The sequence below is a fragment of the Struthio camelus genome, chromosome 18 (assembly GCF_040807025.1).
Source record: "Struthio camelus isolate bStrCam1 chromosome 18, bStrCam1.hap1, whole genome shotgun sequence".
NCBI classification, from domain to species: Eukaryota; Metazoa; Chordata; class Aves; order Struthioniformes; family Struthionidae; genus Struthio; species Struthio camelus.
This window is the reverse complement of record NC_090959.1, coordinates 13,697,830-13,721,353: the sequence shown is the minus strand read 5'-3', so window position 1 is coordinate 13,721,353 and position 23,524 is coordinate 13,697,830. Positions and strand designations below refer to the sequence as shown.

Sequence of the window (23,524 nt, the reverse complement as noted above, 5' to 3'; positions counted from 1 at the left end):
ACTAGAGAGCAAAGTTAGTATATAGCTTATTTGGATCAAGACTAGAAACCTCCAGTCTCAAATTCCAGAAATACAGGACAAAAAGCCTTCATTAGCTGACATACAGGACAAATCAAGTGAGATAGTCAGATATTGGAAATTATTTCACAAGTTTTACTCAGACCACTCATACTTTACTCATACACTTTACTGTATGGCAGTATCATAAAGCCAGATCAAGAATGCGTAACTGGTCCCCAGTTTCTCTAATTCTACAAGTCATTTTCCATCATGCTACTGCTTAAGCTGTCCTCCCTTCTGACATGCTAGGAGATTAGGATAAGTTAGGAACCCACAACTCACCCAGGGGAAAGGGAAACTCAAAAAACTTGAGGCAAAGGCTACGTTAAAGCACGAAACCAGCATTTCTTTTTCATAGCAAAAGAGTCTAGCAATTGGACACTAGCTATCAACAAATTGGCTTTTCTTCTCCTGAAGCTTTTGGAACTTGTTCATGAAACTCTGATATTAGCATAGAGACTCTTAGAACTGCATTTCCTTAAAGTTGTCTCCACTTGGATTGTTTGGATCACTCTCAAGAGGTCGGTACTAATTATTTCTTGTAAGCTTCTTTCCTGGCATTATGACAGGCCAAAATCATGCCTAGATCAGTATTCATAACAAGTTATATTCAGGTTTAGGACCGCTACCTGGTCTTCCAGATCACAAAGAAAGCATATAACAAAGAAGCAGAGGCTCCATCTTTCTCCTTCTTCCCCTAAAACATAAGCTTCATGACTTTTTGTTCCAATTTTTATGAAAAATATTGCCCACTTTCTGCCCAGTGGCATCAACTTTAAATCTCAAAACAGTTTTTTGTTTTGTCTAATGATTTAGATGTTTATTCCATACAAAGAGGGTAGGAGGGCAGGAAGGGTGTAAAAATAATAAGTTTTGCTAGAAATTTAGACTTTGCATCTACAATGATTTTAGATCTCCTTGATGAATTATCCTTTTTCAGCCTCTAGGTGTTTACTCTACCGTATCCCAGGCTCCATCCTCACACATCAAGGATCTGCACCATCTGGTCTTGTGTTGTGGTCATCTGCAAAATGATATATCAACTGAAGTTTGTCAAACCACAGGATTATGCCTCAAACTGCACAGAGGTGAGGTTTTTAATTACTCAGATAGTGGTTCAAGGACTGTGAGTGTACTTTAGCCAATCACAGATCATTAGTCACAGACACAGATACTTTCAGGATCAAGGCCTTTAGTACTACAGAATTATGAAGTTAGGCCATACTTGATGCGCATCAGATAGGAGCAACTCACAATAATGTAAGACTAACTGGTGGTAAGACATGGGCTACTTTTCTTGAGTTGCTTAGAACCCTGCAGTTGCACACCTGCCTGACACATGGGCTTTCCACTGTGACAAGTAGAAGGACAGTAACATAACTGCAAGTTACTAGTCCCTGAATTTTTGGGGTAATATTTTTTTTCCTAGTTTTAGCTAACCTTAAGGTGTATCCTATGTAAAAGTTTCAATTTTTTTTTGATGACAAACATAGGTATAAATAAAAGAAACCATCATAGCTGCAACTATCGTTGTCATAAACAACACTGCACGTTCATCCAACATCTAACAAATTACAAGTAAATAGCATTTTTCTCCATATTCAGCATTTTCTTGAATAACTCATACCAGGACAAGATTAAGCAGACAGGTAAAGCTCTCAAAGGCAAACTTTCCTACAGAGACCGTTGTAAATTCGTAGTTGGTAAAAGAACAGTATGTAGAAGAAACAAGTGAAAAATCTTTTAAAACTTGCTTCCTGTAAAGATTCTCAAACTACAAGAATCAGATACTCCACTCTACCTTCATTTTAGAAGTATAGTTCATATTTTTAGGATTTTTTTTTTCCTTTACATACAAAGATCTATGAGATAACTTGGGAACCTTAAGTGAAGAAAGAGAAAGAGAGAAGAGAAATCTCTAAACAGACACTACCTCATATCTTCAGTTAATCCCACAAGCACCTGGCTAATAAGCTCACCCTTAATAGCACTTCACCTGGTTCCCAACCTCTCCCACTTTGCTCCACCCCAGCACAGGTCCTGTGTCAGGTGCTCAACTTATCCAACCTTCTCTAGATCTAGCAAATTCTCAGGCTACCTGCTCCCTTGTCACACCAGATGTATCTACCGTCATGCTCCCAGCATTTATGCTGGTTGCATGGGAGAGAGCGTGCCTTCCCACTCCTTGACATGATTTCTTCCTCTTCTCCAAAGCATTACCACCTTTCGCAGCTTTCTTTCCAGACTGACTCCACTTATTTCTTGATCCTCACCCGCTCCTAAAATCTTAAAAGTACATCACCACGGAACAGGGCTTAGATGGGGCCTCTAGGCCCTGCAAGTCATAAAGTGGCAGTCACCCTGTCGTAGTGACAGACACAGGACAGATATCTCACTATAACTAGAGCTACAAAGTCAGACAGCTGGTGCCATGAATAAATAACTTAGCTGAGGTGATGAATGAAACAGCAAAGCAAGCACAGTAGACATAGGGCCTGACTTCATTTTCTATATCAAGCAATCATTACTCACTTAGCATAAAAAGGGAGCTTTTCATAAGACCATAGTGTCAAGTAGCTGATGGCAGAGAGTTTTGAACAGTGTTGCGCAAGAAGAAAACACCAAGCACCCTTGGGATGGCTTTACTCAGGAAAAAAAAAAAAAAGAAAAAAATCCCTATCTAGGAGAGGACCTGCTCAAATGTGTGGGATAAATTGGTACAAACACAAACACTTGAAATCTGGCAGAACTACTGGAATTTGTGCATTTCTACTGTATTGGAGGAGTTTGTTCCTGAAACCGGAATTCAAGTGTGGTCCGTTCGTATCTCTGCAGGGGCTTTACCAAAACATGACGTACCCTCATGCCAGCCTGGGCAAGCTGTTGCAGAAATCTGCACTGTAAGATGCCCCTATTGATCCTGCAAACTGGTGGGGAGGGCTCCGGAAGTGTGATGACAGTGTTTTACCCTGCCTCAAGGTAGAAGCCTTATTTTAATAATCAAATGATTAGTGGAAAAATAGAAGAGTTTCAAGTAGTACCAAGCTCTGCTGACTTCAATGTTTACAAAGAGAAGGAAGTACTTGCAACTTAGCAGGATTTGCATTGACTTTTTTTTTTTTTTTTGGAAAACACAGTTGCAGGATCTTTCATTTTTTCATTTTTTCTTGCATTTCTCTTTTAAAGAGAGCTGGAACTTTAATGTCGGCTAGAAATCATTACAAGATTTCTGATTCAGATAGTAGGCTAAATAATCCAGTATTTGCATGGCTTTAACAGGGATAAACACGGGTACAAAAAATGTCTTTAAAATAAAAATCCTGTTTATATCTTTGTGACAATAAATGGAAGAGGAGATTTGTGAAACAAGTAATATTTTCTCCTCTATTTTCATTCTTAGTCTTTTTCTGACTTTGCTTCAGGCCCTCTCCCACTGAGATCTGGAGTTAGATAACTCCGAAACATTATCCCTTGAAATTACCAGTGGCCCAAATCCGTTACTGTCGTTACTGCAGTGCTATGAGGAGAATCTTTCCCACTTCACGACACTGCAGTGTTCCAGGCTAGAAACGGACTACGGGTCATTCAATTCTCACTGTACTCGTATTCCTAAAATCATCTACAGAGAGCTGTAAATGTTCACAGTGTTGTTTCCTGACAGAAAAAAGCGCAGAACAATATTTTAGATGCTGTGAGTTTTGACTGTCTGTTCTCACCTTTCTAAGTTATTCCTGCTTAGTGCCATATTTTGGCAGTGAGACCATTTCATGCTGATCTTGTAGAATTACCTGATTATTTTGGGGCCAACGGCAATGGAGACGACAGTGTCTCGCCATCAGTTTTTCTACCGTGTTCAAAACCAGCTGCCACCACGCACGACAGGGGTCATATTTGGCAGCATTACTCAGGAGCACTTGGATGATAGGTTGCTCAGCTGCGTCAAGTATTTTGTCAACTGCAGTTTTTACAAATTTGGATTGGAGGTGAGGAAATATGAGGAGAGAAGGAATCTTCTTGGAATGCAGGCACCAGCAACAGTTCACTGAGGCATTAAAATCCCCATAGTAAACTCCGTTAAAGAGAAGTTAAATTCTCTACTGCTATGAGAATACACAACAGCACCAACATACAAATGTCTTCTCTTCCCTTGCTCTCTCCCTAGTATGGCGCTAGAGATATCGGCTCTGGGTATGGGTTCTGATGGTTGCATTTCTTACTCCCACAAGACATGTCAGAAGGAGGACTGAGGTATTAGAGTTGCTGATCTGTTATCAGGACTGTCACCCACTTGCACAGGAGAACAGAGTTTTCTTCACTCCCTAAAGAACATTGCTTTATGATGTGTATAAGCACAGACCTCACTAATACAGTTATGTTTTATCTCCATAGTTACATCACTGTGCTTATACAAGTAAACTCCAAGCATAGACGCTCTTATTCCAGATGGAGTGGTTTGTTTTTTTAAGTGTCTCTTAAAAACTCCTCTCAAGCTGCAGTCAGGAGACTGTAAGCCAAGTCAGGATAATTTTTCTAAAGGACAGTAGATTGTAATCTACAAAGCCATGCCTTCTTTCTGACTTGGACTGCTATATCCTTTCAGATGTGTCTCGTTGCTGCCATTAATGTTATACGGCACTGTATGGATTTCTACGCACTGCTCCATGTATGTTGGGTAATCCATCTGCTGTGGCGCCAGAGAAGAAAAGCAGTGGCTGAAGTCTGGCCAAGATACTGCTGTTTCCTTGCCACTGTGATGGTTTTCCAGTACTTGCTGTGTCTTGGCCTCCCTCTTGCTTTCTGCAAAGGATTGTGCAGTGCAGTTTCTAGGTTTGAAAAACTGAGAACACAGAAAAGACCTATGGAAGAACTGGCCAAAGCACGGCAGTGGAGGGCTCGAGGGTTACTCCCCTTCCAGCTCTGCCAGGGAAGACCACTTGCACAGCAAAAAGAGTGGGAGGTGGGATTCATGTCAATAGCATCATTTACTGTCCTTTGCATCATTAAACTCTTACGGGATGCTCTTTCAAGATCAGCAGGAGGCTAGTGAGGGCCATCTCACCCACAAGTGGATGCAAACAGTTCTCCAAGCCTCAGGTCACTAAAGCTATTTTCTCAAGGCTTGTCTGTTATCTGTCCAACAATCAGAAAAGCAGTGATCAACTTTAATCTGCACAATAATCACCAAATTCTGGTCATGCTCTGGAAGACATGCTCTTTCTCTTTATTCCTTTTCAAACAGCCTCCCCGCCCTTTCTCTACTGCATCTTAAGATACTCCATATCTAAAGAGACATTAATTCTTTAAGGTAGAAAATAGCTATGCAAATTGAAAGTTCCTAAATTTTTGCTCAGAGAGAGCCAACTGCTAACATGTGAGGCTGAGACTCACATATAAAAGTGAATCTATAACACAACGTATTCATGCTTCTGACAACTTTATGGCCACAATTAAGTCTCATTGCACGCTACATTTTGCTGGAGGCAAATGACATGCAGTGCATTTTGAGAACCTCTAGGCCAAAGTGTAATAAAACAATGATCATGGCTGTAAATCATTCTCCCATTTGTACCTTTTTCATTCTCTCCCAGCTTAGTTTCTCCCTCCATCCCTTTCTAAAGGACGCAGCAAAATGAAGAGAGTAGGAATGAGTTCCTCCTCTGGCATAGCTGGCTTCCCATGTCCTCTCCCTGCCTGTGAGCGGTCCAGAAGCCATGTTCCAGTATTGTCTTGCAGAGCCTAGGGAGTGGAAGAAGAGGGCAGCCACTGCAATGAAATATCTAAAACAAGAAAAAAAAAGGGTGGGGGGGAGGGAAGTATTTCAGAGTTCACTTAGCACCTAGCAGAGTTCCGCTAATTCTGACTAATGATGAGATCAGAAATCATCTTGGAATTGACCCTGATGAGCTTCTGCTATTATATCTCCAAACCACCAGTTGCTAAGCAGTGAACCACATGCAAGGTATGCAGTTGTAAACATCCATCTCCTGTTAAAAAGTCTCCTGTTGTCTTTTCCTAGGGCTGAAGTCGGCTCACATAACCACTCCCATCATTTACCACTGAGGTTAGAGCTCGGAGAAGGTGCATTTTTATGGGCAGCAACAACATCACCTCTGCATGTCTCTCCAGACATGTCGTTATCCTCTGGAGAAATGTCTGTGTTTCTACAGCAAAAGCACAGAAAATAGCTTGAGGCATTATATGTGATGAATGTAACTCTTCTGTTAACAGATTATCCGTGGAGGACCTCTCACTGGTCAATCCATTCCAATCTGATTAAATGGCTCTATCTGCCAGATTTTGAGAAGAGATCTGATGCTAGCTTTCTCCTGTGTAAGTATGAATCAGCTAAAGCAATGCTATAGTTAAAGCTAAATTATGACTGCTGTAATTTTTCTGGCTCTTCTGTCTTTCCAGACGACTTCCTACTTCTGCTTTCTGCCTCCCTCCAGTGGCAAGTATTTGAGGACGAGAACAAAGCCTGTGCGAGAATGCAGGCAGGAGATAACGTGGAGATCAGTCATGATTTAGATCCAGCTGCCCTCAGCCAGTACAGTCCTGTGCCAAACTTTATACCTTGCAGGTAAGAGCCAGGGAGCTATAACAGGTGGAAACGCAGGATCTTTTGATATTGGTTCAGGAGATTACAAAAGAGAAAGGCATTTGCAAATGCTACCACCTCAGCCAGGACTAACTGAGACTGCTGTTCTGCACTGCACATGTGAGCGCTGACTTTTATTTCTTCCCTTACTCTCTTATAATACGTTCCTTAGGCTAATTTTGCAAATGTTTTGTGGGTTTGTGTTTTTTTCATTGATCTTGGGTATTCTATTTTTCATCATTTTCTGGAAAAATCAAGAACTGACTGCAATTTACCTTGTGTTACCTTATGTTTGACTAAATCATATCTTCAACATCTACTCTTAGTCTGAAGAAATTAGGAGAAGCTCTCATTTCTCCTGACAGTTTGCTCTACCATCTGACAAATGTTCTCCCTTCAAATAATAAACAAACCTATGGTTGCCGCTCCCCTTCCAGACCAGTCCTAGTATTAACAATCCAATACGGTGCCTGTGTCTGACACAGTTTGGAAATAGCTTTTAAAATACCATCTAATTATGCGAAGCCACAGCATCAGAAAATGGGTTGCTAAAGAATCCTCAATGGTACTTCAAAAGATACATTATCCAAATTTCGATCTTAACGTGTAGCTCACAGAACAATAGACCGAATTCCCTGCAATGCTCTGAAATTTCATTTTCTGCAGTGGTTTCTCCCCTGCAGGTCCTATCTAGATATGGTTAAAATGGTTGTGTTTGACTCTCACTTCTGGTTTGTGCTCTGCCTGATTTTTTCACTGGGACAACTCAAATCAACATCTTTTGTCTGGGCTATCCGATAGCTTGTTTCTACTTCACGCTTTTTGGAAGCGGTCTTCTACTCGAGCCAGTCAAGAATATTCTTAGGCTGTGGAATTATTTGATTGCATACACTATCTTAGTAATAGCGATGAAGAGTCTCCTGGCTGTATGTATTTCCTTTTTGCACTTTGTAAAAATAGGGGGAAATCTACACTGTATTGTTGTTGCATTAATACCAAGAAGCACTACCTGAGACACGGTAGTCGTGTGCACGTTCACATGCTCTTTCACAACAAGTACTATCCTAAATATCTCATACTCAAATGCTATGCTCCTACGACAGTCTCCACATTGATAGGCACTAAATTCAGGCACTGCATAAGCCACTAAAACTGAATTATTTGTCTTCCCAAGGATGTGGGAAGCAGTCAGAGTTATGGTCTGCTCTGGATCTGTTTTGCAGGTAAAAAGAAATGCCCTTGGATTGACAGCTAAATTCACTTATAAAACAAAAGATTTTCCAAAAAAGAGCCTCTTGATCATGAAAAATCCATCAAGTCTTCCAAAGGAAGTGGGGAATTTGACTCCATTCCTGTGCCTGGGTGGTCTGCCAACAGCCAGTGGTGAGCATAGCATTCTTTTGCACACTGCTGCCTGCTTTCCACCACGGTGCTCTCGGAGAACCTTTCCTTCCAGAGAAACCACATACGGCAAAGGCAAATGCTCGTTCAACTGGCCCAGCATGCTAGGTTGGATCAGGAAGTAGAAATGCACTAGAGCACGGGTGAATGGACACACCGGAACCAAACCGCATTGTCTTCCTTCCCAACAGATCGGAGCGTGTGCCTACCTCGACAAACTTCTGAGAAATCACTGTGGGCTAACACAGACCTTCGGCATGTTCTGCGCTGTACCAGGGTATGACTTTGGTAAGTAGCAGTGAACACTGGGAAGGAGAGAAGAGGCTTATGGGGCAATGTTTTCAAGCAAGTATATTATTTCCGAGGAATTAACAACAGTCCATTTTTCTTGCATAGAGCAAAGGGAACACTGTGTACCGTGAGCAGTACAGGCAAAGTGCAGAACCACAGGAAAGCGTAAATCTTTAGAACAGATCGTATAGTGGATTCTCCAGCTGGATGAACTGACTGGAACTAGGTACTAGAGTCTCCAAAAGAATGACTGGAGTCACCTAATGTCTGTAACTCATGCACTGTATTACTCGACAGCATGTAAAAGCAGGAGTAGAGACCACAGAACAGAGGGAAGCCAGTGAGTGCTTCTGGATAGGATTCTTAAGAATGAAGCAAGGAGTTGTCCATGAAATCTTCAAATCCACTGCAGTTTTGTTTTATGATGTTTTACAGCGTCTGACTGCTCTTAAGGCCTGCAGAAATCACCAGGTGCTAGCCACATGTTTGTGCTGTTTCCTGCGTGAAAACTGGACGATGCTTGTATTTATGTCCTAACATGTAATAAAACATTTGAATAGTTGTTGTGATTTTTCTCTCATCCAGCAGTTCCTGAGGAAGAGAAATGTGAACTGCCTGAAAATGAAGCAGGAATAATCTGGGATGCAATATGCTTCACTTCCCTGCTAGTCCAGTGAAGGACCTTCACAAGCAACTATCACCTCTGTGTGGTAGCAGATCTGAAGGTCACCAAGAACTTAGCTTCCAGGCACTCTTGCAGGATGCAGGAATTAGAAAGTTTAAACCAGTTCTTAGCAAGGCAGAGAGCACCTAGATCCCTCATTCTACCTACAACCAAATGTTGTTGCTTTAGGATGCAGATTTCTAGGGACGATGAAGGAGAATCTCCCCAATGGTTGTATTGCTCCTCCTTCTTCCTTCTTCCACAAAAAATGATCTGAAAAACTATGATAATATTAACTAAGAGCAAAATACAAGGCTCTGACTCAGAAGTCAGAGGTTCAGATAGAAAGGCTTGGATTATGGACCACGTGCCTAAAACACTACAGCAACTCTTTACTCTGTACCAGCATTCTTCAGTGGGATCCACACTCAATGGGATAGGACATGAGCCTGTTCTCTTCCAGGAGCCATGTATCTATATTAGTTGTTTCCCAGCATTTTGGTTCCTAGGATGTAGCTGGCTTACCTCGGCCCTCTCTGAATGTAGGCAGCGTTCACTCACATTTGTCCATCTGACCTGTCCCTAAGCCACAATCTGTTGACTCAGCGTTGTGGCTGCTACCTTAGACGACCTGCCTCTGCTCACCACGGCAGCGTTTTTCTGTAGGAGGCACCTTTCTGTTCTATCCTATGGGTTTCTGGCTTCTTCACTGTTTTACAGCAAAGGGCACACCATTACAGCAAATGGTTCAGTGACCGAAGCCGGGCATAATGCGACTGAGGCCATCTGCACTCTAAGGCTTTTGTTGATATCATAACTGCACTGAGGTAAACAACTGAGGCGTAAACACACTGCCCTGGAGTAAACAGAGATTAACCCCTGCACTTTCTGCCATAAGCTCTCCAAAAAGCCTGATACTAAGACAGTATGTTACGTAGACATATCAGCATGAAAGCCTTACACCTTATTAAGGGTCCTCCACTGAAGATGCAGACCAAGAAAAAACATAAAGCTGTAGAACTTCCCCAGAAGATGGAAGGGAAGTGTGTTAGATATAGACCTCCTCATGACCACGGTCTGTGGTCCAGCAGGGACACAACAGGATTGTCCCTGCCCATTTTAACTGCCTGGGCACTGTGTCACCACTACTTGGCAGAGCACTGTTTGAGGCTATCAGTACTTGCGCTTTCCGTGTTGGAATAATGAGGCTCATTCTCACTTTGCAGTTGGGACTGAATGAAGCCTTCTCAATGCCTTTCTAGATGAACAAAGATTGATCAAACGTTTTGTGCTGCCTGCCGCAGAATCTCACAGATGTTTCCTTGCAGAAATCTTAAGCAGAATACCAAATGTTTCAACACCACATACAAAGCTGGTCCAGAGCCAAACATTTATGATATTGTTTTGTGTTTGCCTATAGTATTGCATGCGCCTGTCAAAGCTGCTTCCTGTTTTGGATACTAGATTTTGGGATGGAGAGCTTCCAAATACTAGCCAGGTCCAAAGTAAGCTGTGCTCGGTAAAAATAAAAACAATAATATCAGCAGAAGTATAAATACTCAGATGAATAATTATCTCTTTATTATTTCCTGGCTTGCAAACTTACATGTGTTCATAGGAGAGGGGCAATTTTAAAAGACATATGCTAAATCCCAGCTGGCCAAAGACATGAAAGGCCTTGTTATTCTCACAGCCTTTATATTTTACATGTCAAAGCAATATCCAACAAAATACATATTTAAGACCCATCCCTATCTCCTTTCATATTCATACAGTGGACATTGAATCAGGCTTGTGAACTTGTCCATTGCAAAGTTTATTGAAGACAAAGGGATGCTATTTCAGTATCACTGGCAATGTGTCAGACAGATATGAGAACATTACATTATGAACATTATGAACATTATGAAATTGCTTGTGAAATAGGTTTCGGGAAAGAAGCATGTTGGTGGGATACACCAACCTTATTAGAAAGAGTGTGACAGTCAGATGAAGGGGTAAGAAAGTCATGCGTGTGAGTCAGGTAATGCCCATAGCAAACAAGTGGCTGGTATTTTTAGCACCAGACCTAGAGCCACTGTCTCCTTGGTTTTAGTCTTAGCCTTATATCTTTGGAAAAATTCTTCTAGATTTGCAGCCTGGACTTACTCATTAGGGCAGGTTTGGCAGGAAAACAAAAATAGTGTGAAGTAAAATAGAATAGAATAAAAGTATATGACTTGATGAAAAAAATGAAACCCCCCCCCCCCAACATTTTAGACAAAAAAAAAAGAACATTTCTCATTTTTAGGTAATTTCTCAACCAAATCTGTGTTTTCTGACCATTTGTGACCAACACCGATGTTGCAGACCATATGCTGCAGAGCCGTCATGAAAACAATGTTTCTAAGACAGAATTCAGACTGAATTCAGGTAAAGTGCACACCTCACTTTTGGCAATTATGGCCTACGTTTCCTTTTCAACCTGCAGGATGGAGCTAATCAGAATCAGAGAGAAGAAATTTGAGAGTTTAAAGCAAACCGCTAGCGTTGTGATCCAATCAGAGAAAGAGCAGCAGCTCCAAGACGCAGGTAAAACAGTGGTATCACATTAAGTGCGTAGCAGTCACGCCGTGGGGAAGCTCTCTCTGTTCCTGTTCTTTCTTTGGGTTCTACAGAAGAATATTCCACCTTGCCTCTAGATGGCTGGACCACAACTTCTGTCTGCCCAGACACTTTTCACACTTGCCTTTGAGCCCACAGGACTCTATTGCCTCCACAGTGCATAAGTGTTGCCCTCCTGCCGTATACCCAACCCCAGACTGCCCTGCACAGCCCTCTGCAAGGAAGAATGTCATTTTTGTAACCTAAAGGGGAAGAAGGAAAATCTGCCCATCTGTTCTGTTACATTACTCTTACAATCATCTTTGCAGAGGAGGGTAGAAGAAGGAGAATGGCTGCAAAAAGAAATGGTGGCAACCTTGGGTGAAGCACACCTTGGGTAAGCTGAAAGCCAATGGGCCATTACTAGCGGGAAAGATGATGTGTGGAAGTGGAAACAACATACTCTGCTGAAGATGTGTCTCTGCTCACAACCACAACCGGCAGGAATGAAACCCAACTGCTCTCCAATAACTGCACCAAGAGCTACCTCATTCAAGAAGGAGAATATGTGTGTTTTAGCAAGACTTGGTGAACCGGCTGTTAAAACTTCACACCTGCAGATCTGAAAAAGTTCCACTATGCCATCCCTTCGGTCTGATTTATTTAATCATCTGTGTCAAAAATTCTAGTTAGCAACCTCACACTCTTTTTCCTGGAAATTATAATTGATTCGTTTGTATTTTTTTTTTTTTCTGTGCTTCAGGATGTTTCATGACAGTGAACTGGAAGAGTCAGAGAAGTTTTACCAGTCTGTCTCATCCTTTAAAGCTAGGCTTTGCTTTGTACAATGCTGTGGTGTCCAAGTCAGAAATGCTTTGCTATTTTGTAATCATTCTGAATCACATGGTCTCGGCTTCAATCCTCATTTTGGTTCTGCCCATTCTTATTTTTCCCTGGGCCATGTTATCTGTTCCAAGGCCTACAAAATTCTTCTGGATAACAGCGACTATTTATACACAGCTATGTTTTTCTGGATGGCAACGATTATTTATACAGAAATACGTTTTTCTCACTACTGCTGAAGTTTTTCTTAATATTGAAGTGAGTGACTTTGTAAATAACTCATTTTTTAAGTACAGTAAATGTCTCCTAGGACCACTGTTTAAGTGGATTAGCAAGGGGAAAAGGCTTCCAAAAAATGTGCGTGAACTGTAGGCAATTTATTGACTTGAAAACACGAAATAAGTTGAGTAAAAGAAGAAAATATCTATCCAGCAAAAAATTTCACTAGCTTTCAGAGAAAGGCTTGTTCTCCAGATTTCAAACCATTAAGAATGTCTGCTGGACATTCCCTACGGCTCTTGGATCCATTCCCTGTTCTTAAAAGATGTGCAAATCCTTCTGAGAATACTTATTCTCTACAAGTTTGTATCTTCCAACTCATTTGGTTTCTTTTTCTTCTCTCTAGATAACAGTAGTTGTCAAATATTTTTCGCAGTTTGGATTCTTTCCATGGACAACTAAATTGTTTTGTGCCATCAACGCAGAAGAACCATTCGTTCTGCCAAATATTGTTGGGACTGGGAAGAAGCCTGGCTATGTGCACTTTGATCTCATCCAGCTGCTTGCTTTGTTCTTTCACAGGTCAGTCCTGAAGGTAAATGGTCCTACATCAGAAGAGGAAATCACTATTTTTTCTCAACTCTGATGCATATTTGCAGTTGAATCAAATTCTGCTGGATGTGCTTTGTCTTATTTTTTGTTATAAATCTAAAATTGACTTTTGTGTTTGAAGGAGTATGGCCTCAGCATCCAAATCTTGATTTGAAGGTAAATTTAAGAGCTCTCTCTCAGCTTTGTAAAAGGCTAAATCACAAATCTAAACACCACTGGCTCTAGTTCTTTGGCTACGTAATTCAAATAAATGCTGCCTATTTAATAGAAGGTGCACATATACCATAGCAGTTGGAGCCTTAGGAGGAAAAATTCTGGTCCCTTTGAAGGGCAGGAAGTTGTGCCATGAATTTCAGGGGAATCTGAAATGTTGATCTAAATCTGTGAGGTTGGGTTCATTATTTATTCACCTTAAAGGCTTTCTTAAATCTCAGACGCAGGCTCTCTTTATGGCCATTCCCATTTCTGTCTTTTTGCTTGTCTGATGGGTGGTATGCGATTTTCACAACTCACAGACATAGACTGTATTATGCTTTCTTAAAATATTTCTTTTAGTGTCATGAACTGTGGGATTTTGAATGTGTTGATATTCTGAATTCCAAGAAGAAAAGACCAACTAGATGGCAAAAGAAAAAGGAGTGCGGAGGTAACTTGGTGGAAGAAGAACTGGGATCAATGAGATGGCTTCTTCTGAGGCAGCACAATCCTTCAGCAAGTGTTTTCAGAGGAAGCCCTGAGCCCCAGGGAATGGAGGCCGTTAGATTCTCAAAGCTACTCTTGTACATTTAAAGAGAAGTATGTTCCATTTTAAATTAAGAGAGGAAGAGTACAACAAAAGTACAACCGTGTTGACTGAATGAGTGCATTCTTGTCACAGTTAAAACAGAATCAGTCCTCTTCCCAGAGAAATTAGGAAACATGCTATGATCAAAAAAATTTGCTATTTGAACAGATTTGTTATTTGTCTGTTGTTTGGTAGATAAGCTTCACGAGAAGGAAGTAAGGAAGAGATGGAATCCTTTTGGAAAAAATCCCATCAGTAAGAAGAAACTTCTCAAGCATAAGATGAAACAACTGATCCTCAAGACAAAAATGCTCGTGGTTAAAACGTAACTTAAATATTACTTCTAGCGTCCCTTAACAAGATGCACTTTAGCCCAGTAGTTATACTAATTCCAGTCTTCGTAGGCTGCATGCCTTCAGGATACGCATTTGTGCATTTTAAAGACCCTTTAGCAGAAATTTCAACTAAAATACCCTATTTTTATTCCTTAGGGCCCTTCAAGTCTACTGGCCCATCTGGCAGTTCTGCTATGATATCATTCATCCAGAGTACAGCCACGTTTGTGATGTTTTTGGTTGATGTGATCAATTTTATTATCATTATCTTTGGATACTGGGCTTTTGGGGTAAGCACAAGAGTGAATGTGGTTCTATAGCCTGTGGAGCAAGATCATTTGATTCTTGACTTAGGGACCACAAAGTACCGTCAAAGGTCTCTACTGAGTCTTTATTCTTAAAGCTGAGGTTCATGAGAACCCTTGGACAGCCTGCGTTAATGATGAAAACTGGGAGTCTGTATTCATAAGTCTGTATAAGACATACACTTTGTATTCACTTTAGCTGATTGCTTTGTTCTTCCACTAGGAACATGATGCAAATTTCCTCTGATCTACAGCCACTCTTTTTCTGTTTGATTTTTGATTCAGCCTTAAATTCTAGCGAAACATAACAGCTTAGACGAATATCAGAGTGACTAACCACGATAATGGGAAAAGGAAAGGCACAAGAGAACAAGAAAATGGAACGTAGATGTGGCAAGGTCACTACTTCCCAAGAAGAGCAAACCGTGCACTTTGAGGTTTTCCCAAGCATTCTCCTTTCCTGGGCAATGCTGCAGAGGTCCTGTGCAGGATGGAAGCAGATCTCAGTGCAGAGATAAGATATGAAAACCAGTCAGAAACAAATCAGAGGGCCTTGGATGACTCCCTGAGGAAATGAGCAGTCCTAAATTCCATCAAGATCAGGACTTACGTAGGGCACCACTATAACAGGAGAAATGCTCTTTCAGGATCAGGTTCCCAGAGCCAGGGTGAGAGGGCCAGCTTCACTTCCAAACTGCTCTTAGTGCCAACTGGAAAGAATAAATTTCTAGAAAAAATGCTCAGCTCAGTCTCTTAAGTGTTGTTAGTTTGGCTGTTTGCATACTGCAGCGCACTCTTCTTGGCCAAGCTTTGCAATGAGATGCAAAAGAGAGCTTGTACCATAAATGCATTTTGAGGATCTTAGCTCTGGATCTCTCTTTCCACACCTGGCTGTTGCTAAAGTGACGGCTTCAATAAAAGAGAAGTGGATACCGAGCTGGGAAGAGAGGCAGCAATAACAATCAAAGGCTCTTACAAGAGAAAAAAACCTGCAAAACAGTCTTAGCAATAAAAAATGAGGACAGGGACAGAGAAATCAAAAGCTGGATCAGGAGCTGAATTCTCTCTCTCTCTTTCTGCCCACCCCCTCCTCTTTTTAATAGAATCAGGTAAAAACTTCAGGTCTAAAACCTCCCAAATCTGGGGATGAGAAATCTAGAGCAGAACAGTAGGAGAGCATTTGGTTTGGGGAGCTTCAAGAAACAGACCTGTGTCAGGCTTGAATATAGGATTGGTGCCCATTCATACATAAAACATATCAATAAAGAAAATTGTTCAAAAATACTATCATTGAACCCTTTCAGGTGTTCTTCTATGAACACCTGTTCTTCTACGAACACCTGAAAGCCCCAGGTGTTATTTACCTGGGGCTTTCTTAAAGGTACAATCAGTGGCACTACTTACCTAAATAGCAACCACTGACATGAGCATGGATCCAAATTTTCAGTTATTCCACTGGATAGATCAAATCACCAGGTGAACTCGGAGTCATGTGTGCTGTATACAGGTTCTCCTCCTCTTTCTATTACAAACTCCAGTCTCCACGATTCGTTTCGGAAACGTTCAGCAGCTGCTGACATCACCAGATGGCTTTCAGAAGACCAGGTCCCGGTAGCCTTCTTGCTGATGCTCCTGTTTCAGTTTGGCACAATGATGGTGGACTGGGCTATATACTTAAGGAGGACCATGTTCGAGAAGTGTGTAGTCCAGATGGTCCTCCTTTTTGGTGTTCACTTTTGGATGTTTTTCATCTTACCAGGCATTACTGAAAGGTATTAGCTTGCCTATTTTCATATAATATACTTCTCATGCCATCCACCGCTTTCAGTGGAGGACTGTGAAAGCGTATATGGTTCTGAGAGCTGGTATTTCTGCATGATGTGCATAGAGACTGAATATACTCTTTTGGCCAGCAAGCTGTGATGAGAATGTTTGGAAAGGGGTAGATGAACACTGTGAATTTCAGGTTTTCCAGCAATCCACAGCAGAGAAGCACAGCGTGTTCTGGGCAATGACTGTGCAAAAACATATGAGTAACTGTGGTTTAGTTTGCTCCTGCAGACAGTCATGTCTGTGGCTCATAGGCCTGCTCAGATGTGGTAAAAATATTTGATCTGATAAGGTGGCCTAAGCTCTACCAGGAAAAAGAGCCATCTGCATATGTACGAAATATGGCAAAGGAAAAATCCCAGTAGGAATATTTGCCCAACCTTAGCTATCCTATCAAAAGCTCTTCTCTATAAGCAGACCCCAATCTTCTTGAACTTTTTATTGTTCAAGCCACAGAAAAAAAAGTAGTATCTAGCAGGACTTCCAGCTCTGGCATATGGCCTCTGCATTGAATCTTGGGTTTTGCTGGGTTGAGATTTGGTCCAGATTTTAAAAAAGAGGTCAAATCAGTTATTTTGAAATAGTCACATCTATGTTCTTAAAAAACAACTTTCACGGGAAAAACATCCAAGCAAATCCTGTGATCTGCTCATTTCCAGGATGTTTAACAGAAACCATGTGGCTCAGCTTTGGTACTTGGTCAAATGCATTTATTTTGGTTTGTCAGCCTATCAGATCAAATGTGGCTATCCAAAGGGCATCCTAGGCGACTTTCTGACAAAGAGCTACAATTGCATCAACCTCTTCTTATTTCAAGGGTAAGTACAGCAGTGACATTCAGCTTTTGCAACAGAGAATGCAAACTGCACACCTGGTCCTACTCACGTAAGAGCCAACGGCACAGTCCTGCCACGGTTTAGTTTAGGATACTTGCAATTTATGGAAAGTGCACCAAAAATTCTTTGCAGGAAATGAGAGCAGCATCTGAATGCTCTTGTTTGACCCCTGAACACAAACCATGTTTCTTACTGCTGTGGTCAGCCTTACCCTTCCCTCATGGAGGACTGTTCCAATTCTAAATAATTACTCCATGAGTATTTATTTCAGACACATGGTCTAATTTCTGGCAGCCGCCCCTACACTAAATTCTCTCTGGTGCCTGGAACAGCTGCTTATTCCTCCAGCTTGGGCCTTTGAGATGTAAATAGTGTAATCCAGCTTCAAGAGGCAAGGAAATATTAGCAGAATTTAATGTAAATATTGTATAAATCATCCCAAAATAGCATGGCCATGGGATGAGCCAAAGACACTAACAGAAAGTTAAACAGACTAAGTAAATACAGACTAAATATATTCCCCTCCTGGAATTGCCACTGGAATGGATCCAGGCAGGAAATATGTTGAAATGCAGTTTTGTGGCAGTGATATTAAAAAGCCATTGGCCCATTTGGTGACATTTAGAATGAATTTATGTACTCAATGCATTTTTAATACATGCTGAGTTAAATATTATCAAATCTATAAAAAGATTACGGAAAGAATGTCTGTTTTCATATGGGTGGACACCACCTGGAACTTTGTGGGTTTTGTGCAAGAGAAGTGTTTGAAAGAAAACGTGAAAGAGAAAAAAAATCCTTGCTGCAAGCTATGTAACTAGGTTTCAAGCAGCACATGCACAAATCATTGCACTGCAGTTTTTGAACCTGGTTGCCCATTCAGAGGCTAGAAGTTGCTATACATTAAGGCAACAGAATTTGCAGGACACAAACTACAACGTGGACCAAGGAATGAGACACACTAATTCTATCCCTTACATGTGCAAATGGAAGAAATTAATCCAATTGTCTAGTGTGTCTGGATGTCTAGAGCCTGATTCAGTATAGCATAAGTATAAATGGACCCTGTTCTCACACGGATCCTTTTTTAGCTGGTCTCTAGCCCCTACTGTAGAAAATAAAAGTTTTCTGATGATAACAAGATGTCTTGACTCACCTGGAACAGTCCTGCAACACAGGCGCTTCTCTTGATGTCCCAAAGCCCTTTCTTCTGACTTTGTCCAAAATTTTACAAACAGGATGGGATTTCCATGTTTCCCCCTCTTATACTGCACCCAAAGAAGGTGGAAGCTTTCTATGATTCCCCAACCCCCCGGACACTCCTCAGCTACCCAACAGACTTCAAATCAGAAGCTACAGGAAAAGTCCAATACTCCCAAGGGGACCATGTCAAGGAAACACGGCAGTGAAGGCCTGCAGCTGGGACTCCAGCTTCTTGTGCTCAGCAAATACAACAGTCTAAAAGGTACAAGCTGTTCTCTGTTCAATCTATAGGTTTCGCCTGATGCGTTTCCTCACAGAGCTCTGGACTGTCAGGGACCGGGTCTGGACAGGCACAATCCTCAGCTGTTCTAGTTGGATCTGTGTCGAGGATTTATATGCAAACGTTTGCATTATGAAATGCTGGAGAGAATCTGAGAAGGTGAGTGACTCTAGTTGTGCGGTCCCTTCTGATGAAAACCTCTAGAGTAGTTGTGGCAAAATAACTATCATTTCCCTTTTTTGCAGAAATATCCTCAGCCTTCAGGGCAGAAGAAGAAAATGATTGTGAAGTATGGAATAGGGGGCTGCATTACCTTCATATTGATGTGCATTGTGTGGTTTCCTCTGCTTTTCATGTCACTGCTTCAGGCAGTGGCAGGGGTGACCGGCCAGCCCTCGGATGTCTCAGCCCGACTTCCGATTAATGGTTATGCGGTAAGGCGTTCCTCTCACCACAGCGTAGGGGACAACTACAAGTTAGAAACTCAGTAGCCGAGAGGCTTTAACACGAGGGAAAGTCCTTTCACCTCAATGTGAACGGAAGGCTCTTCGGTGCTATTTACAAAGCAGCAGGGAGATAAATGGTAGAAAAAAGGTGAGACAGTAACAAACACAGAACCAGCGAGATCCATTTAGTCTCTTTCTGCCTGCCAACATTACAGATTTTGTTAGCTTTAGTAAGTCCTGTCCTGGATGCAGAAGGAGGTATTTGCAAACACCCACCAATCCAGACTCCCCGTAGTCAGTGAGGAGCGGGTTTGCTCTTGTGAGGTAGGCAGACCACAGGGTCCTCCAGAATAGCCTTTCTCTCCGTATTAACAGTAAGGGACTGAGCTATTCGCCTCCCTAGGCTATATGTAGCCTTTATCCTACAGGCTAAAGGCTGCACTTAGAAGACCTTCTCAGATTCTTCTCTTCTTCTCCTAGTCATTATTCACCATGAGCGCTCAGCAGAGGAATCTGATCTCTTTTACTCAAGCCCCGGTGAAGCGCCCTGAAGCACGTCAGAGGGAGCACACCCATCTCTGTTGCGCTGCACCATGTCAGCTCCCTCCAAAGCTTAGTGCTGCCTAGCAAGAGCTATTCAAAAAGGCAGAGGGTATTGGATAGGTCTATCTTTCCTCTATGGGACTGAGCCATAGAGAAAACTCTGGTGATGAGTCTGTCCCCAGGTCCTCAATTCAGACAGTGCCCAAAGTGATAAAACACGCCGTCAAACTCATTTGCTTCATGCAAAATGCAGTGCCGTCAGAAAAGGCCTTTCTGCCTGTGATAAGGTTTACAGGCTGAAGGTAAATCGAGACATCACAGACAAATTTTGCCCAGACTGAGCATGTGGGTCTGAGACAGTCCTTAAAACACCCATTCCCCTTGGTTTTACAAAGCAAACTGGCAGACCACCTTTTAAGCATGTCTCCTGGTTGCAAGATGGACCTCTTGCTCGCTGAAAGCCAGCAGCAGAACTTTGCTAGTTTGAACTTGCCTCCAGGTTAAGCTGGTCTTTTAAGAGAGCCTGGGCAGGAAGGCAGTTCTGCTCTTGCAAGAGCCACCAGGACAGCACGTGGCTCCTCAGAGAGCAGCACCCCAGGGCACCCCCGGCAGAAACACCCTTGGACTCAAACAGCACTGAACGAGCAATATGTCCTTCACTGCTGGGGTCACTGTACTGGGCTCCCACCTGCAGCCTTTCTCCAGGACGAGCTTGGCAAGGCTGGGCCCTGCTTTCTGCCCACTTGGCTCTGCGGCTCGCCCTGCCAACCCCTTCCTACCCCCACATCTCACCCTTGTGCTCCCCTCTGCAAGTCCGCCGTGCAGTTCATAGTGAACTACCACCCGGAGGACGTAGTCGTTGCCCAGATGAAGAGCAGCGCCAGCCTGCTGTGGACCATCAGCCCCCAAGCCGGGCTGCCAGGATCGAGGAGCTCGCTAACCCCACTGCCACCCACGTCACCTTCCATTGGGCCATCCTCAGGTAACAGCAGCACTGCCTGGACGAGGACACTACTGCGTTTCCCTTTCTGTGCCCACAGTGGCTGAAAAATTGCTCTTTAAAAGCTCAGCTGAGCCCTATTTCAGCTGCGGGTGGCTGCCAGCCCTTTGGAGCAGGGACCGTGCAACAGAGGGCACAGTGGGGCCCCGAAAGCTTCCAGGAGCAGTGCTGGCCACTTGGGCATGGCACGAGAGACAGGTGCGACATGACACCACTCACTGCATGCAGGCACATGCCACCACAGCCAGGTCCAGCCCCGGTGCTCCAGGGTGCTCCCCGCTAGCCCAGGGCTGCAGGGCCTGGCAGAAGGCAGCGTCCTCAAAAGAGTCCTTTTTTTGGCTTTTATCTTTTTTTTCCCTCTGTCACTCTTGCTCCAGGAATGCCTCTCTGGTGAAGAATGCGGAAGCATCTGGCAAGCACATGGTGCGGTACAAGAAGAAGGAAATACAAGAGCAAGTTGTTCAAATGCTGAACGGGACCAGGACAGAGCCAATGTCAGTATTTTTCTTCTCTTTGGGGAGGTGTGCGCTGGCAGAGAATTCACGTTAAAGGAATAAGCACGCTTTGCTAGGACCACTTCCCAGTGAGGAGGCTAGGGAAGGCAAGGTTTCCACCCCCAGGTGCATCAGCAGGTGCTTATCATCAGCAGCCTCTTCTGAAGAGTGCTGGGCCCACAATGGCTCTACAGCTGTAATAATTTAAGCTGTAATACTTTAATGGGGGGGGGGGCGGACTGTAAAGTTAACTGCACTAGTCATTGTGAAGCACTCAGTCAGGATGGTAACAGAGGCAGTAAGAGCTTCGGGTAGCTTCTGCCATGTGCTCACCTCAAGCTGGACAGAGCTACTGGCAGGTGTGGGTGGTAACTGCAGAGACCAAATTTCAGCTGGGCTGCTCGGTATGGGCTTATTTCTGTTTGGTAACTATCCCACAAATTAACCTCTAATGCTGAATACTTGCTACTTCTAAGGCAGTTTGGGCACGTCCCCTTTTCTAGATTGCTTCCAGGCCTCATACCAAGATACTTCAGGGCGAGCACTGCAGAAGCTAAAATGGCACATTGCCTGAAAGTGGGTAAGCAAATCAAGGAGGCAGTGGAACTGGGTCTTGGTGGAACTAAAATTCTACCATTTGGTAGTAAAGAAACATTGCGAGCTTAACAGGAACGATCCCAGTACCTCTTATGATACATAAAAGAAAATCACTTCTTTGGTGAACACAGCTCATGAATCACTTTCTAGTATGGGTAAGAAAATTCTGCCCTGGAGAGTAGACTGCTTATCTAAAAGGGAGGAAAAAATAACGAGAATAGGGCATAGCGAGAGATGCTATTAAGAGAATTTAAAATGCCTTCATTTTTATATCTATGAAACAGCTCCTTCTCAAAAAGCTCAAGATCCAGACAAAACCACCTTCTCCCAAAGCATAACCCTAAAACTACAGCAGCTGCCTCCCAACTCATCCCCAAGCCAACATACTGAGTGGTGGACTGTTGAAGAGCAGAGTCCTAGCTGCTCCAGAAAGGTCTGCAACAAGAACATGTTGCTGATCATCTCCAATGATAAAGTCAGCCCTTCTGCCTGGGATTTTTGGCAGGATACGGGTGAGAAGGTAAATGATGTACTACCAATGTCACACCCTTTTGCTCTTTATTTTTGGTTTACTTTACTTGACTTAAGCAAACTTAAGCAGTTGCTAAGGTTTTGATTTCCTTAGTATTTATCCTGTTTAGTCCTTCTATTGCTTTTCAAGTATTTCATATTAGATTTCTTTCCTACATTGGTCAGATGGCTTAAGTGCCTTCCAATTCCAGCAACACAACATGCTTTGAGAAACAGTAAACCAGAAGAATATGGTAATTAGCCATTTCTGTTTTACTTGAACTTGCATTCAGTGAAATTTCAGTGGTGAATAACAACAGAATTTAGCCCTAGCCAAGATTGCAGGCTAGTCTTCATGTAGAAATCTCCCTAATTTTGGCAAAACACTGTAAATCTCAAAACTAGAACTAGTTAATTGGAAGGCGTTTCGACAGTATGGAAATCTAAGACTTGATTTCACAGCAATGAAATTAGAACGTTTTGGCATTAATTTCAGCGGTCAGATTGAATCACTAACGAAAGTAACTGCTCAACAGTTACTGCTTCCCCCACAACAGGTTCTGGTACTCAATAGTGCTTTAATACTGAGTGCTGAGAGCAGGAGACACGAGCTGTCAGTTCCACAGGTCAGAATGATCCCTTCGGAAGAAAAGGGGAAGAAAAAAAAATCAAATACTGTCCTTGTTTTCTTCCTTTTCTCAGCATTGCTGGACTCTGTTGTCTCTGCCATTGGCAAGTTTGAGAGTTCTTCAATGGTATTTCCCACTCCATAACGTTTGAAGAGCTTCCCAAAGTGGATCGCATCCTGAAACTCTGCACAGATATCTTCTTGGTGAGGGAGACTGGGGAGCTGGAGCAGGAGGAATAACTCTTTTCTAAACTCATTTTTCTATATAGATCTCCTGAAACTATGATCAAGCGGACCAGGGACTTGGAACCACAATAGAGGGTCAAATACAGTAAATAATGAAACTGTTTTAAAAAAAAGTTATATTCCATGAATCAAATAGAGCCACAAAACCAAAATGAAAAATGTTTTTCTTCTCCCTTCTGCGTTAAGCTTTCCACAAGGTCTTTAATCAAAAAGACT

General features: G+C 42.5%; 1 protein-coding gene across 1 annotated transcript; it reads left to right on the top strand.

Moving 5' to 3' along the window:
• Nucleotides 1-3,872: 3,872 nt before the first annotated feature.
• Nucleotides 3,873-23,380, top strand: LOC104141801 (piezo-type mechanosensitive ion channel component 2-like). Its single transcript, XM_068912971.1, is given in 23 exon segments — nucleotides 3,873-4,043; nucleotides 4,661-4,874; nucleotides 6,289-6,390; nucleotides 6,475-6,640; nucleotides 7,342-7,409; nucleotides 7,412-7,584; nucleotides 8,251-8,347; nucleotides 8,939-9,098; nucleotides 11,485-11,585; nucleotides 12,218-12,249; nucleotides 13,066-13,254; nucleotides 13,827-13,917; nucleotides 14,251-14,380; nucleotides 14,547-14,606; nucleotides 14,608-14,678; nucleotides 16,251-16,467; nucleotides 17,185-17,343; nucleotides 18,856-19,003; nucleotides 19,090-19,278; nucleotides 19,771-19,846; nucleotides 20,659-20,815; nucleotides 21,211-21,327; nucleotides 23,332-23,380. Coding segments are annotated over 23 exon segments (2,937 nt in total).
• Nucleotides 23,381-23,524: the final 144 nt, after the last annotated feature.